General features: G+C 39.2%; 2 protein-coding genes across 2 annotated transcripts; one reads left to right on the forward strand and one right to left on the reverse strand.

Annotated features, from left to right (window-relative positions):
• Nucleotides 1-1255: 1255 nt before the first annotated feature.
• Nucleotides 1256-3896, forward strand: chrm5a (cholinergic receptor, muscarinic 5a; the record flags this gene model as incomplete). The annotated part of the gene is made up of 2 exons (XM_084394200.1): nt 1256-2119; nt 3393-3896. Exons 1-2 carry the CDS (start codon nt 1355-1357, stop codon nt 3894-3896), a joined length of 1269 nt encoding a protein of 422 aa, XP_084250326.1. The 5' UTR covers nt 1256-1354.
• Nucleotides 3897-11307: 7411 nt separating this feature from the next.
• On the reverse strand, nt 11308-14621 carry LOC311280997 (fibrinogen-like protein 1-like protein). Its single transcript, XM_084393617.1, has 2 exons — nt 14328-14621; nt 11308-12148 (listed from the first exon to the last, which is right to left on the reverse strand). Exons 1-2 carry the CDS (start codon nt 14506-14508, stop codon nt 11454-11456), a joined length of 876 nt encoding a protein of 291 aa, XP_084249743.1. The 5' UTR covers nt 14509-14621; the 3' UTR covers nt 11308-11453.
• Nucleotides 14622-15446: the final 825 nt, after the last annotated feature.

Below are 15446 nucleotides of genomic sequence, written 5' to 3' on the forward strand. Positions count from 1 at the left end.
CAAAGGAGTTATTTTAGTATTATTTATATACTATTATAGTTTTATTTATATTTTGAATTAGTATTTATTTTTATATATTCAGTTTTCATTTTACTTCCAACTTAATTCTTTGTATTTTTATGGGATTTTGACATTTTTTTTGTTTTTATTTATTTATATTTATTTACAGTTAGACATTTTAGTGTTTTGTGTTTTTTTTTTCATCTAGTATTTTATTTTATTTCAGCTTTATTTCCATTAACAGAAATGTTTTTATAGTTTTGGTAAAGGATAATAACCCTGGATTAAAGGCACAGGCTATTTAGGTTTATTTTATTTTTATTCCATTTTCAGTTTTAGTTTTTAATTTATTTCCAGTTAGACATTTTTTTTATCTAATAGTTTGTTTTGTTTTGTTTCAGCTTTATTTAAAATAGCACCATTTTTTTTATGTTTATAGTTTTAGTTGATGATAATAACCATGGATTAAATGCACAGACTATTTAGGTTGATTTTTTTATTTATTTTTATTCAGTTTCAGTTTTTATTTATTTCCAGTTTGACATTTTAATGCAATATTTTTTATTTCATTTAGTTTTTTATATATAATATTTATATTTTATTTTAACTGTATTTCACTTAACAAAAATGTATTGTTTTGATAATGATAATAACCCTGGACTAAATGTACATTCCATTTTTTTTTTTTTTTTGCTATTTTTGCTATTTTAGTGCTTCAACTTGAACATATTTCAATTTATTGCCATGCAACATTCCAAGTTTACTTTGTTTTTCATCCAAAATTTATATTTTATTTGGGTTTATTTTATTTATTATTTATGTCCAGTTAGACATTTTAATATGACATTTCTAATTTTTGTTTAGATTAAGTTGTTTTATCTGATATTTTATTTTATTTCAGCTGTATTTCACTTAACAAAAATGTTTTCAGTAGTTTTAGTTAACGATAATAGCCTAGTATTAAACATCCCCAGACAGCAACATAGTGTCGGCCCAGATCCGGCCCACATCTGGAACATTCAACGCGTACCGGATGTGGGCCGGATGTGGGCCGGATGTGGGCCGGATGTGGGTCGGATGTGGGTCGGATCTGGGCCGACACTATGTTGCTGTCTGGGTCCAGAGCTAATAAAAGAGCGAGTTTCTCATCTGAAGTCACTGTTTGTCTGTGTTTGTGCAGGAGATGGACGTGCCGAACCACGTGTGAATGGAGAACCGAGCCGCTGCGATCATCATGAACACCAGCTCTAACGCCTCAGATGTCCCGTCCACACACAGTCTATGGGAAGTGGTGACGATCGCTAGCGTCTCCGCCGTGGTTAGCCTCGTGACCATCATCGGGAACGTTCTGGTTATGCTGTCCTTCAAGGTGAACAGCCAGTTGAAGACGGTCAACAACTATTACCTGCTTAGCCTAGCCTTCGCGGACCTCATCATCGGCGTGTTCTCCATGAACCTGTACACCTCATATATCCTCATGGGCTACTGGGCTCTCGGAAGCCTAGCCTGTGATTTATGGCTAGCGTTGGATTATGTGGCTAGTAACGCCTCTGTGATGAACCTACTGGTTATTAGCTTCGATCGCTACTTCTCTATAACCAGACCGCTGACGTATCGAGCCAAACGCACGCCGAAGCGAGCGGCCATCATGATCGGATTAGCTTGGCTCGTGTCTTTCGTTCTCTGGGCGCCACCGATCCTCTGCTGGCAGTATTTTGTGGGAAAACGGACGGTTCCTGAACGAGAGTGTCAGATCCAGTTCTTCTCCGAGCCTGTGATTACTTTCGGGACGGCGATAGCCGCTTTTTATTTCCCTGTATCCGTCATGACTATCCTTTACTGTCGCATATATAAGGAAACCGAGAGACGCACTAAAGATCTCGCCGAGCTTCAAGGCGTAAACTCTTCGCCGAACTCCAGTGGCGAGACTCAAACTGTTCGCTCATGTTTCGGCTGCAAGCATACGAGCGAAAGCATACAAAACTCGACTCCTAAACCGGCCGAGTTCAACAGCTACGCTTCCTCCGAGGACGAGGAGCGATCGACGTCTCCCGGCGTCTTCCAGGCGTCCAAACGCAAAGCCGACGAGCAGAACTACTTCAGAACAAGTCCTACCCTGGTGAAGAAAAATATGCTAAGTATACTTGCAGCTAGACTAATTCAGTACACTTCAAGTGTGTTAATGATTAGTTAAAGGTGCAGTGTGTGATATTTAGGAGGATCTGTTGACAGAAATGCAATATCATAAACATAACGATGTTTTCAGTGGTGTATAAAGACCTTACATAATGAAGCGTTATGAGTTTATTAGCTTAGAATGAGGCGTTTCTCTCTACACACACCGCGGGTCCGCTTACATCCACATGTTTCTACGGTGGCCCTGAACGGACAAACGCGTTTCGTCACTATGTTGTTCTTCGTGTAAAGAAGCGAACTAAAGTCAGCGAATAAAACACTGACACAATGATGAACAAGTCACAATAATATTCACAATAACATCGTTTTACTGATAATTAAGTAAACATAATTTCTTAATTTATTTTTGTAAAGAAACCTCATTGTTTAACTGGCTACTCTCTGCTGTCTGACGACAACATCACTTCCTGTCAGCCACCGTAACTTCTGTTGGGTGCAATTCACAACCTCACCACTAGATGCCGCTAAAAATTACACACTGCACCTTTAACTTGAAGTGTGCTATTTTGGATCAACTACTTTTGTACTATGTATATTTTAGTTGTAATTAAATTGTAGTAAAGCATAACTTTTAAGTGTATTTAGTGTACTTTTGTGTGCTAAATTGGAACAACTTTAAGTATACTTTAAGTATATGCCTTTGTCGGGACTAATTACATGCTTGATTAGTGATATTAAAGTGTACTTTTTTTGCGTTACAAGTACATTACAAATTCATTGTGAGTGTCTTCGAAACATACAAACAATATATCATAAGTGTATTATATTTGAGTGAAAAGTATATGCTCAGTAATACCTTTGGCTTAATACTACAAATTGCACACTTTGTCTTCAATAACAAATGCACATTAATAAACAAATAATACTTAGCTATACTTTGTACAATATACTATTGTATACTATAACATTTTCAGCACAGAGTTAAAAATATACCTAAAATATATTTTTTTAATAAAGTGCAAATATATACACTTTTAAAAAATAAACAGACTTTTCACTTCAAGAATTTTTAGGAAATATACTTAAGTACAATTATCTTAAAGTGTGTTAAAAGTTGCATTGTGAAAATAGGTAAAAGCATGATCCTAATATACTTTTAATATATTGAAAGATAGTAATAATTTTTGTTAGTATATTTGCAATGTACTATTGAAAAAGGGAATATATTTCTCAAATACACACTTTTTTTTCACTAGGGTACGCGGAGCAAGAAGTGCGTCTCTTACAAGTTCAAACCAACCGTTCCACTAAAGAACACCAACGGAGACGCAAAACCCTCGTCTTTCTCATCCGCCGAATCCGTGAACGCACCGTCCTCCTCGTCTTCCTCCAAACCCATCGACTGCACGCTAAAAAGCCAGATCACCAAGAGGAAGAGGATGGTTCTGATCAAAGAGAAGAAGGCGGCGCAGACACTGAGTGCCATCTTGCTGGCCTTCATCCTCACCTGGACGCCATATAACATCATGGTGCTGGTGTCCACCTTCTGCTCCGACTGCATCCCGCGCTCGCTCTGGCATCTGGGATACTGGCTGTGTTACGTCAACAGCACCGTCAACCCCATGTGTTACGCGCTCTGCAACAAAACCTTCCAAAAGACCTTCCGCATGTTGCTTCTGTGCCAGTGGAGGAAGAAGCGTGAGGAGGAGAAGCTGTACTGGTGCGGGCAGAACCCGACGGCAGGCGGCAGACTCGCCTGAGACCCGCCTGAGACTCTCCTGAGACCTTCGGCAGACTCGCCTGAGAACCGACTGAGACCCGCCTGATACCTTCGGCAGACTTGCCTGAGAGTCGCCTGAGATCCGACTGAGACCCGCCTGAGACTCGCCTGAGACCTTCGGCAGACTCGCCTGAGAGTTGCCTGAGAGCCGCCTGAGACTCGCCTGAGACCTTCAGCAGACTCGCCTGAGAGTTGCCTGAGAGCTGACTGAGACCCGCCTGAGACTCGCCTGAGACCTTCGGCAGACTCGCCTGAAAGTTGCCTGAGAGCCGACTGAGACCCGCCTGAGACTCTCCTGAGACCTTCGGCAGACTCGCCTGAGAGGCGCCTGAGACTCGCCTGAGACTCGCCTGAGACCTTCAGCAGACTCGCCTGAGAGTTGCCTGAGAGCTGACTGAGACCCGCCTGAGACTCGCCTGAGACCTTCGGCAGACTCGCCTGAAAGTTGCCTGAGAGCCGACTGAGACCCGCCTGAGACTCTCCTGAGACCTTCGGCAGACTCGCCTGAGAGGCGCCTGAGACTCGCCTGAGACTCGCCTGAGATTCGCCTGAGAGTCGCCTGAGACCTTTAGCAGACCCGCCTCAGACTCGCCTGAGACCCACCTGAGACCCACCTGAGACTAACCTGAGACCTTCGGCAGACTCGCCTGAGAGTTGCCTGAGACTCGCCAGAGACCTTCAGCAGACTTTCCTGAGACTCTCCTGAGACTCGCCTGAGACTCGCCTGAGACTCGCCTGAGACCTTCGGCAGACTCGCCTGAGACTCGCCTAAAACTCGCCTGAGATGCCCCAGATTCATCAGACAACTTACTTTACATTACAATCACAGGACAGAAAACAGTTTTACCGTCAACTGAAAAGTTTTGATTTGAAATGTTTCTGAAAGAGTCTCTTCTGCTCACCAAGGCTGCATTTATTTGTTGAAAAATACAGTAAAAATGATTAGGGAACATGATATATTGGCGACCATATCGGTATCAGCCGAGATAAGTTTATTTTCAATGTTAGCATTATCGGCCTGATAAGAAAATTTTGCTGATATATTAAAGCCGATGAATAATGTATTATTTCCTTCAGCTGAGACACTTCAGATGTGCGCTGTTCAACATGATGGTTTTGAATTGCTTGAAATATGATTGGAATCACTTCAAAAAGGAAAATCCAAGTCTGTCAAATAGGCTATATAAAATTATAATGAGAACATTATGGTAGGACTTTTGTTTTTGTAATCATGGTTACAATAATAAAAATTTCGATTTAGATTTATTCACCAATATAATGGTTATCGGCTTTCAAATATAAAGAATTATTGTTATCGGTATCAGCCAAAAAAAATTTTAGCGGTGCATCCCTAAAAATTGTGAAATTATTCCAGTGTAAAACATCCCGGTTACATATGTAACCCTTGTTCCCTGAAGGAGGGAATGGAGACGTTACATCAAAATGTCTGACGAATGGGGTCTCGCCCGAGAGCCCAATCACCTTCGAGTTGCAAAAAACGAGCCAATGGTATGCAAAGTACCTTGGTCTGTGGAATCTGCATCGCGAGCTCTGCCCTGCTGTGTGGGTATATAAGGAGCAGCATGTGCATACACGTGCATACTCATGTTCTTCGCTGAGAAGCCGAGAGGTGTGTCCCGGCTGTTCAGCGGTACAGCGGTTGTGGCAAGGGAACGTAACCGAGACGTTCCCTCTTAGTCAATCATGTTCTACGTTACGTTCAGAACGTCTGACGAATGGGGTCCTATCCAAAACGCCACAATGGCGGTCTTCCAGTGCCTGGCGCAAGCCACAGCTCACTGTTGTGAGGCCAGCACGACCGAAGGGCTAAAATTAACGCCAGAGTTACCAAGGTACACTGAATGACACCAAGCAGGTCCTACTTACTGGCTTAGATTATAGAATCTCGCAAATGTGTTGGGTGTCGCCCAGCCCGCAGCTGTACAAATGTCTGCTAGCGAGGAGCCATGCGCCAACGCCCAGGAGGAAGCAACACTCCTGGTCGAGTGTGCTTTCACCCCTAGGGGACATGGCAGTCTTTGGGCTTGGTAAGCCAAGGTAATAGCATCCACTATCCAGTAGGACAGCCTCTGCTTGGAGACAGCTTTTCCCTTCTGCTGGCCTTCGTAACAGACAAAGATCTGGTCTGAGGTCCTGAAACACTGAGTTCTATTAACATTTAATTTAATATTCAACAATAATATTGGTCTGCCTGCATTGACACCATTATATGAGAACTGAACTGAGCTGGATGATGACATCCCGGTTTTCTCCAGAGTGGCTATATATATAAATTAACTAAATTAATAACTTTTATACAACAAAAATGAAACATCACTGAACTTACTTAAGCTGGACTGTGACGCTATTTTCTTCTGGAAACAAACTTTGTTGCATTATTTTCCTGTTATCTCTGTAAAGCTGCTTTGAAACGCTCTGTATTGTAAAAAGCGCTATATAAATAAATGTGACTTGACTTGACTACGTAAGCGCGAAGGCCGCATACTGGAAAGAGCAGTGCTAGGGCTGGGTCTGCCTCCTCCAGGGGCACTCGCAAGTAATCCCTGAAGGGAGTGGTGGGAACTTTGGGAACATATCCCAGCCGGGGTCTCAGGGTCATGTGAGAGTTAGCCGGCCCAAATTTTCAACCGAATTTTCGTTAACTGAAAATGCCTGCAGGTCCTCTACCCTCTTGACTGAGGTGTCAGGAGCGTCGTCTTCAAAGAGAGGAACTTAAGCTCCACTGAGAGCAATGGCTCAAAGGGAGTTCTCTGCAGTGCAGATAGAACCACTGAGAGATCCCAAGAGGGTATCTGCTGAGGGCCGGGCGGACTGAGCCTCCTAGCTCATCGCAGGAACCTGATGACCAGGTCATGCTTCCCTACTGGCTTCCGTAATGCTGGTAATCCCAGCAGAGCCCTTGGCCGCCCCGCCGTCGAGGGCAGTGAAGGCGGAGATAGGCCCAGAACGGTTACATGCAGTAAGGTGCCCTCCACGAACTGGTGACTTCCTCATGCACTTCTGGGAAGAATGGAACTGAGATCCAAAAACCCAAGAACCAATCATCCAGCCTTGAGCACTCGGGGCACAGTAGAGGGTTCCACTCAAGCCCGATGCTCTCAGCTGCCCGGGCAAGCATGGCCGTCAGCTCTGGATCAGACTCGGGCAAATCTGTCGTCCCAGATAGTGTTGTCAAAAGTACAGACTTTGGTACAAAGTTTTAAAAAAAACTTTCAAACACTTCCATGTGCTCTCAAACGCTCCCGTGCATTGATCATTGTAGCCAATCACAGACATATCCGATGACAAGTGAACCAAATGGCCAATCAGAGGTGTTTACGATTCCACTCAACAGCACTCAGAGCGACACATTATTAAAATGTCAAGTCGGTACTTTTGACAACACTAGTCCCAGAGGGGGGCAATTTACCAGAGGACTCAAGCCCATCTTGTGATGCGGCGATCGACATCTGATCATCTACTGGTGCCCTGAATGAAACGCTGGGTCGCTGCAGAGAGGAACCAGCAATCTCATCCGGAAGCACCACAGTTTGCGACGCCAGAGAGGGGTGTGTGGCCCGAGGAGGTTGACTCGTCGGGGAAGCCCACACCATCACCCTGACATCAGCCGAAGTAGCCCTCTCACGGGAAGAGGAACTAGATCGGTGTATGGCAGAGGGGACTCTACCTCGTCTGAGGGTCAGTGAGTCTCGATCGCAGCTTCAATGGTTTACCACGATTTACCACATTCTAGTATGACTTGCTATGATTGACCACATTGCTAGCAGGATTTACTTTGTTTTACCATGTTTCTAGCATGATTTTCCATGATTTACCACGTTCTAGTATGATTTACTATGATTATAATAGTTTACATACATAGTTTACCATGGCTTACCATGTTATTAACATGTTTTAAAACTTAGTTAGTCGTTATTAGCATGTAGCTATTCACTGCTAGCTTGCGTAACATGTTGGAAGTCCTGTTTGCTAGCATGAGTCAAAAGAACTGACCAATGGTCATCCTCCCGCAGTGGGTATATGACTCATCCAGGAACGCTGAAAGCCCAGACACGTGAGACGGCCCTCGTGACTGTCAGACGGATGCAGAAACACACGGGCGAAGTGACATCTTTAATAAGACGCACCCGTGCAGCTTTTTTTTTGAGAAATAAGCTCTTTTCAGTAGTGCTGAAGAGCACAGGGGAGATCAAAAGCTCTTTAGCGATCTCCGCTGAACGCGCCGTCACACCAACACAATACTGAAGAGACTTGACGCGAAGATTTTTCTAAACGAAAGTGATCGTAGAGCACAATAACACTCGGCTCCTCAGCGAAAGCATGAATGCGAGAATGCACGCGCTGCTCCTTATATTCCCACACAGCGGGGCGGAGCTCGCGATGCAAATCCTGCAGACCAAGGTACTTTGCACACCATTGGCTCGTTTTTTTACATCTCGAAGGTGATTGGGCTCTCGGCTGACCCCATTCGTCAGGCGTTCTGACCGTAGGCCATGACTGACTGAAAGGGAACAGCTGTTTTCTATGTGAATATATAGTAAAGTGTAATCTATTCCTGTGATCAAAGCTGAATTTTCAGCATCATTACTCCAGTCTTCAGTGTCACATGATCATTCACAAATCATTTTACATTGTTTTACATTCTAATAATATTTTACTGTTTTTACTGTATTTTTATATCAAACAAATGCAGCTTTGGTGAGCAGAAGAGACTCTTTCATTTGACGGGTAGTTTAGTTTACCCCAAATATGAACTGCCCCCCCCCCCCCCCCCCCCCCCCCACACACACACACACACAAAAAAAGTCCTAAATGTACCATAAACCTGGCCCATGTGAGTCTCTGAGTCTCCTGTAAATCTATACCATGTTTGCAAAGGGAATGATTGAGTTAAAGGGAAAATTCACAGATTTTCAACCAGCTTTGTGTCGTTATAGTGTCTGTAAATGAACGATGTGATGTCAATGATCTCACCTGAACCTGATCTCTCAGTATATTTCTCAGCAGAAAGGATGAATTAAAGCTCCAGGAATCGGACGTCTGCATTTCTGCGCTCCCAAAATCAAAAGTGCATTATAGGCGTTGAAGTTTTGGGGGAAAATGCAACTCGTTTTTTACAGACAAGTTTCATTAAAAGCCCATCTTTCCAGTCGACTTCCCCCTTTAATATTTTCATATGTGTGAACTTTTCCTTTAACTCTGTCCTAACTCTTGAGTTCATCTGTAAAGCAGATGTGTAATCTTCGGATGTTGTGATGCTTTCACAACATTGATCCACAAATATGAGGGATGAAGGAGATCCAGTTGTAAGAATATGATGAACGAGATTGAGTTTCACGAGTGCAGAACAAACACACCATCATGCTTTTGCTCAGTGATGATTTCATTCATGTTTTGTTTCTGTCACAGTCTTAATAAGGGCTAATCTTGTACATTTCACAGGCTTGATGTCGATTGTACCCTCTTTGAATGCCTTACTGTACCATTATAAGAGCGACAGAAGGAAACTCAGAAACAGCTTCATTTCTCTGATTTCATCCCAACGGATCTGGATGTTTCCCGCTGTCGTGTTGATGAAGCTGGTTTAAATGTGCCGTAAACCACTCAATGAAGGTGAACAAACATGTCAGAACTTTCTATTTTCATTGGCTTTATTGCTTGGAGGATTGAAACCGCACACAAGCATCAGTGTCTCGGTCTCGTTTTCCAGCACAAATATCTAAACATTCTTAAATCAAGATTCATTTACTGGAGAAGCAAAATGACTGAAGATCAGAAGAGAAGTTGATGAAAATGAAGTGAGCTTGTGTTTGAAACAAGAAATAATCTTGTTTTCCCTTTGAATTATATGTATTTTTCTGACTCCACTGACAGATATTTGTTCTTGTTTTAAGCACAAACTTTTCATTTTTCAGAAACAAGACTAAATATCTTCAGTCATTTTGCTTCTCCAGTGAATGTATCTTGATTTAAGAATGTTTAGATATTTGAGCTGGAAAACCAGACAGAAACACTATAATCTGCAGATCTTCAGTCTGTTAATTCCCTGTAATCGTGTGTGTGATCAGTTTTATGAGACTTTTTGCACTTCAGTACAAATAAATTTGACGTTTAAATGTTTATTTAATTTTATGTTTATAAAAAAGAAATAGATAATTGATCATCATGTGTTGAATGGGTTAATAATTCAACCCCACTACACAGTTATCTCCTTTAGAAGCAAAAGGACAAGAAGAATTTTTTTCGGAATTTAACTGAGAAATCTAAAAGAATTTTGTGAAGTTTATGATTAAAACAAGAAAAAAGATGTTTGCCATTGAGGTCAGAAAAATAATCTTGTTTTTCCTTTTGATTCAGATAATTTTTCTTTTCTAATTCACAAACACATTTTTTTTTAAGTCTCCCTGTAGTCAATAATTGAATCCCTTAAAACAAAACAAAAATCATCTTTGATCAGCAAAATTATATATTTAACCGTTTTTTCCTTGAAAAAAATTTTCATGTCTTAAAATATATTGACTGTAACTCGACACCCTTCCCTCATTTAGTATGCGTGGTTCTATGAATATGCAAATGAGCCCCGCCTCCACTCACTCACTCAGCTCAGAGGTTGACGATCACACGTTGATCTGATTGGTTACAAGGTAGTTTGTGACGTCAGAAACACCAGCGATTTCAAAGCGTGTTTTTGAGACTGTCTTTGGTTCACTGCAGTTTTAAGGAGGAAATACTCAGCAATGGTGTCGACTTATGAACTTACACATGCTTTGTCTTAAAGCAGATTAAAAACACCACATAGACACATAAACAACATTAAAAGCTGGATTTACACCACAGGGGGACTTAGTTTTTTTTAAACATCACTAAATTTTGTGAGATTTTTCTGAATCTTCTCCAGTCAAGTCACCTGTATTTATATAGTGCTTTTAACAATATAGATTGTTTCAAAGCAGCTTTATAGTGATAATAGGAAATGACCGGAACAGAGATTGTTTTGGTTTTACAGTAAATACATCTTGTTTGAAGGAAATATTTGACAAGATATAATAAATGATCTGGTATTTTGAGCTGAAATTTCACAGACACATTCTGGGGACACCATAGATTCATATTACATCTTGTGAAAAAGGGCATAATATGTCACGTTTAAAGCATATTAAAAACACCACATAGACATATAAACAACATAAAAAGCTGGATTTACACCACAGGGGGATTTTAATTAAAAACATCACAAAATTCTGTGAGATATATCTCCAGTAAATTCATCGGTAACACTTTATTTTATAGTGTCCTTGTTACATATGTTATATGTACTTACTATAGTAATAACAGTAAATTAAGCATAATTACATGCAACTAACTCTCAACCAAATCCTAATCCTACCCTAACCCTACAGTAAGTACATGTTGTTAACTATTATTACTCAGTTCTTAAATGTATAATTACATTGCAACAATGACACCTTAAAATAAAGTGTACCCGATTCATGTAGTCTGAAGGATGTTTAGATGCTCAGAGCTCGTCTCTGGCACAGTCTCCGGAGCGAACGACCTTGACCTGATCTGAAGGTCTCACCATCATCCAGGCGTATTTGCACAGGTGCTCTTTATTACAGTCCTTCTGCCAGTAGATGACGTTCCTGCGGTTGAGGTTCGCGCCGGCGCACGCGTCGTACCACCACCCTCCGCCCGCGACGCCCTGGAACTCCAGCTTAGCGCAGTTCTGGAAGTAGTTGTCGTTGTCCCGGTCTCGGGTGGTGAAGCGCTGGTTATCGTGAAGATAGTTCTCGGTGTCGAGCGTGAGCGCGTCCGCCGCCGTGCCCTGAAACGGACCCAAACGCAGACGGTACTGGGCGTCCTCGTCCTCCACCAGAACCGGGTCGTACTCGCCGGTCTTGGTCATCGCGTCCTGGTCCACCAGCTTGACGGCGAGCTTGTAGCGCACGGGTCCGGCGGTGAGCCGGTGCAGGTGCTCGTTGCCCAGCCAGTGGTTCCCGGTGAGCGACCCGAAGCCTTGCTTGTACTCGGCCCAGGTTCTGTCGAAGTCCACGCTGCTGTTGACCGTGATGTGCTGGACCACCGTCCACCCGCCCTCGCTCATGGCACAGAACACCGCGATCGGCGAGTCTCCGGGTCGGATCAGGTACAGCCCGTCCCGAACCTGCCCGCCTGCGCTCTGCCACAGCTCATGACAGTCCCGTGGAATCTCTGAGAGAACAATAAATGAATGAAAGCTTTATATAGCTATATATATATCATACTAAAATACTAAAATTTGTGCTGGGCAACGATTAATCGCGATTAATCGCATCCAAAATAAAAGTATAAACTGTAATATTTACATAAAGTAGTGCTGGGCAACGATTAATCGCATCCAAAATAAAAGTATAAACTGTAATATTTATATAAAGTAGTGCTGGGCAACAATTAATCGCGATTAATCGCATCCAAAATAAAAGTATAAACTGTAATATTTATATAAAGTAGTGCTGGGCAACAATTAATCGCGATTAATCGCATCCAAAATAAAAGTATAAACTGTAATATTTATATAAAGTAGTGCTGGCAACGATTAATCGCATCCAAAATAAAAGTATAAACTGTAATATTTACATAAAGTAGTGCTGGGCAACGATTAATCGCATCCAAAATAAAAGTATAAACTGTAATATTTATATAAAGTAGTGCTGGGCAACAATTAATCGCGATTAATCGCATCCAAAATAAAAGTATAAACTGTAATATTTACATAAAGTAGTGCTGGGCAACGATTAATCGCATCCAAAATAAAAGTATAAACTGTAATATTTACATAAAGTAGTGATGGGCAACGATTAATCGCATCCAAAATAAAAGTATAAACTGTAATATTTATATAAAGTAGTGATGGGCAACGATTAATCGCAATTAATCGCAACCAAAATAAAAGTATAAACTGTAATATTTATATAAATTTGTGCTGGGCAACGATTAATCGCTAATCGCATCCAAAATATAAGTTTGTGTTTACATAATATATATGTGTGTGTACTGTGTATACTGTGTATAATTATTTAATCTCTGAGAGAACAAGCAACACCATCAGACTCTTTATTCATCCTCTCGCTCTGACTGCCGGTTCATCAGTGACGCTGTTCTTATTGTTTATTAAGGCATTACAAATCATTTTTGTAAATAAAACTGGAATAAAATAAACTTATTAAATCAAAATCTTGCCTTGGCACCTAACTGAAATAAATCTTTAAGTTACTTACATTTGTAAATAAAAAATAATAAAAAATTATATATATATATATATATATATATATATATATATATATATATATATATATATATATATATATTGATATATATTGATATATATATATTGATATATAATGAAAGCTAAATTGAAAAATTAAAAAAGACAGAGAAAAATAAACACATTGCCTTGGCAAATCACTGAAATAAATACGTTTAATTTAAAGTACTAACTCTTCTAAAAAATAAATAAAAAATAATAATATATATTCAAAATAGTTTTTTTAAATACATTAAATCGAAATGGAAATATAAAAAATAAATAAGAAGAAATGTTGTAATAAATATAAGAAACTGTGATAAATGTTTAAGTTAAAGCCCTACGTCTAAAATAAAACATAATAAAATATTTAAAAGAATATAAAAATAAATCAAAGATAATATATATATATATATATATATATATATAATCTTTAATTAATTTATATATATATATATATATATATATATATAAGAAAAATAAAAAATACTAAAATATATTTAAAAAAGCTAAATAGGACTATATAAAATTAAAATATAGCTTTAATTTATTTTGATATTCTTTTATATATTTTATTGTTGTTTTAGAAATTTTAACTTAAACACATTTTCTTATATTTATCACAACATTTCTTCTTATTAAACATATTTATAAATACGTTGAAGTTGAAGAACTTAACATTTAAAAGACATAAAAAAGAAATATTATTACTAATAAATGTTTAATAAAAAGACATGTTGTAATAATTAAAAGAAACTGTAATAAGTATGTTTAAGTCAAAATTTCTAAGAAAACACATGCTTGACTTGATAATCTTTCATCATTTCATTAATCAGAAGCCATTATCTTTAACCTGATGTAATTATATGAACACACCCTGAGTCCTACTTGAACTTTGACCTCTGCTCTAATGGCTCACACTGTGTTAGTGGAGTAAAGTTACGAAAACTGCCCTAAATTCACTCAAATAAACTAGTATTTCTATATATCTGAAAAATGAGAGCCTCAATAAACACGTTTTTGAGTTTGATTTACTTGATCTTATTATATAATGACTGTGACTTCATAAAGATGCAGGACTAAAGAGATATTTGAGTATGATCTGACCGTTGTGTCCGAGGTTCAGGATGAGTTTGTGCTCTTCGGGCTCCAGCATATGCTTGTTTTCAGGAGACGCTTCGGACGGATCACGGGCCAGCAGAACCAGAACCAGACAAACCCACAGCATCCTCATCCTCGCTCCTCGATCCGTGCGACTGGGAGAATCCCGAGAGAACGAGCCGCTCATATCAGCTCTGGACTTCAGCACTGAAGGCTTTATCTGGACTCTTCACTGTACGCGAGTTTCACTTTATCTGATTCATTTCAGCCTTTGACTCTGTGTTGCAATGACCCGATTACCAGCCGAGCCCAGACCTCCGGCACTCACATGTGGAGCTGACAAACACCAGGAAACAGGTCAAATAAACACGTTCAAGTTGAAGTACTAACATTTCTAAAATTAAAAATAATAAAGTAAAATATAGAAATAAAATATAAATATTTGTAAAAAAAAAATTAAAAGCCCATAAATCTTAAACTAAAATTGAAAACTAAAAATATACATAAAAGTGAATTGATAATATTAATAAATACTGTTCTTTTTCTATACTGTTACTTAGAAATTAACATTTCTAAAACTACTATATATTAGTTATATTATTAGATATATATAATATAAAATAAATAAATGAAAAAGCACATAAATCTAAAATTGAAAACTGAAAATATTAAAATAAAAGTGAATTGAAAATATTAATAAATACTACAGTAGTATACAAAAAATATACTGACAAATAAAAAGAAAAGGTTCCTGTTTTCATGAATATGACCAGATTGTATTTCACCTCAAATTGCATTACGGGAATGTGACTTTTTTTTAAAAGTATTTTATACATCATGGTTAATTTATGCTGATTTTGGACCAAAAATATATTTTTCAGAACTCAATAATGAGATATTTGGAAAATATATTGTGGAAAATATTGTGACAATATTAAACAGTTTGATAGTTGTTGAAATTCATTTTTATTTTCTGGTGATTTACAGATTTACAGCAGTCGATCATCATTCATCACGGCACGAGATCAGTGTTTTGATGAACTTTGTGTTTAGTCAAGTCAAGTATGCTTTATTGTCAGTTCTTCCACATGTACAGTACATACATACCGAGAACTGAAATTATGT

This window comes from Rutilus rutilus (genome assembly GCF_951802725.1).
Source record: "Rutilus rutilus genome assembly, chromosome: 21".
NCBI classification, from domain to species: Eukaryota; Metazoa; Chordata; class Actinopteri; order Cypriniformes; family Leuciscidae; genus Rutilus; species Rutilus rutilus.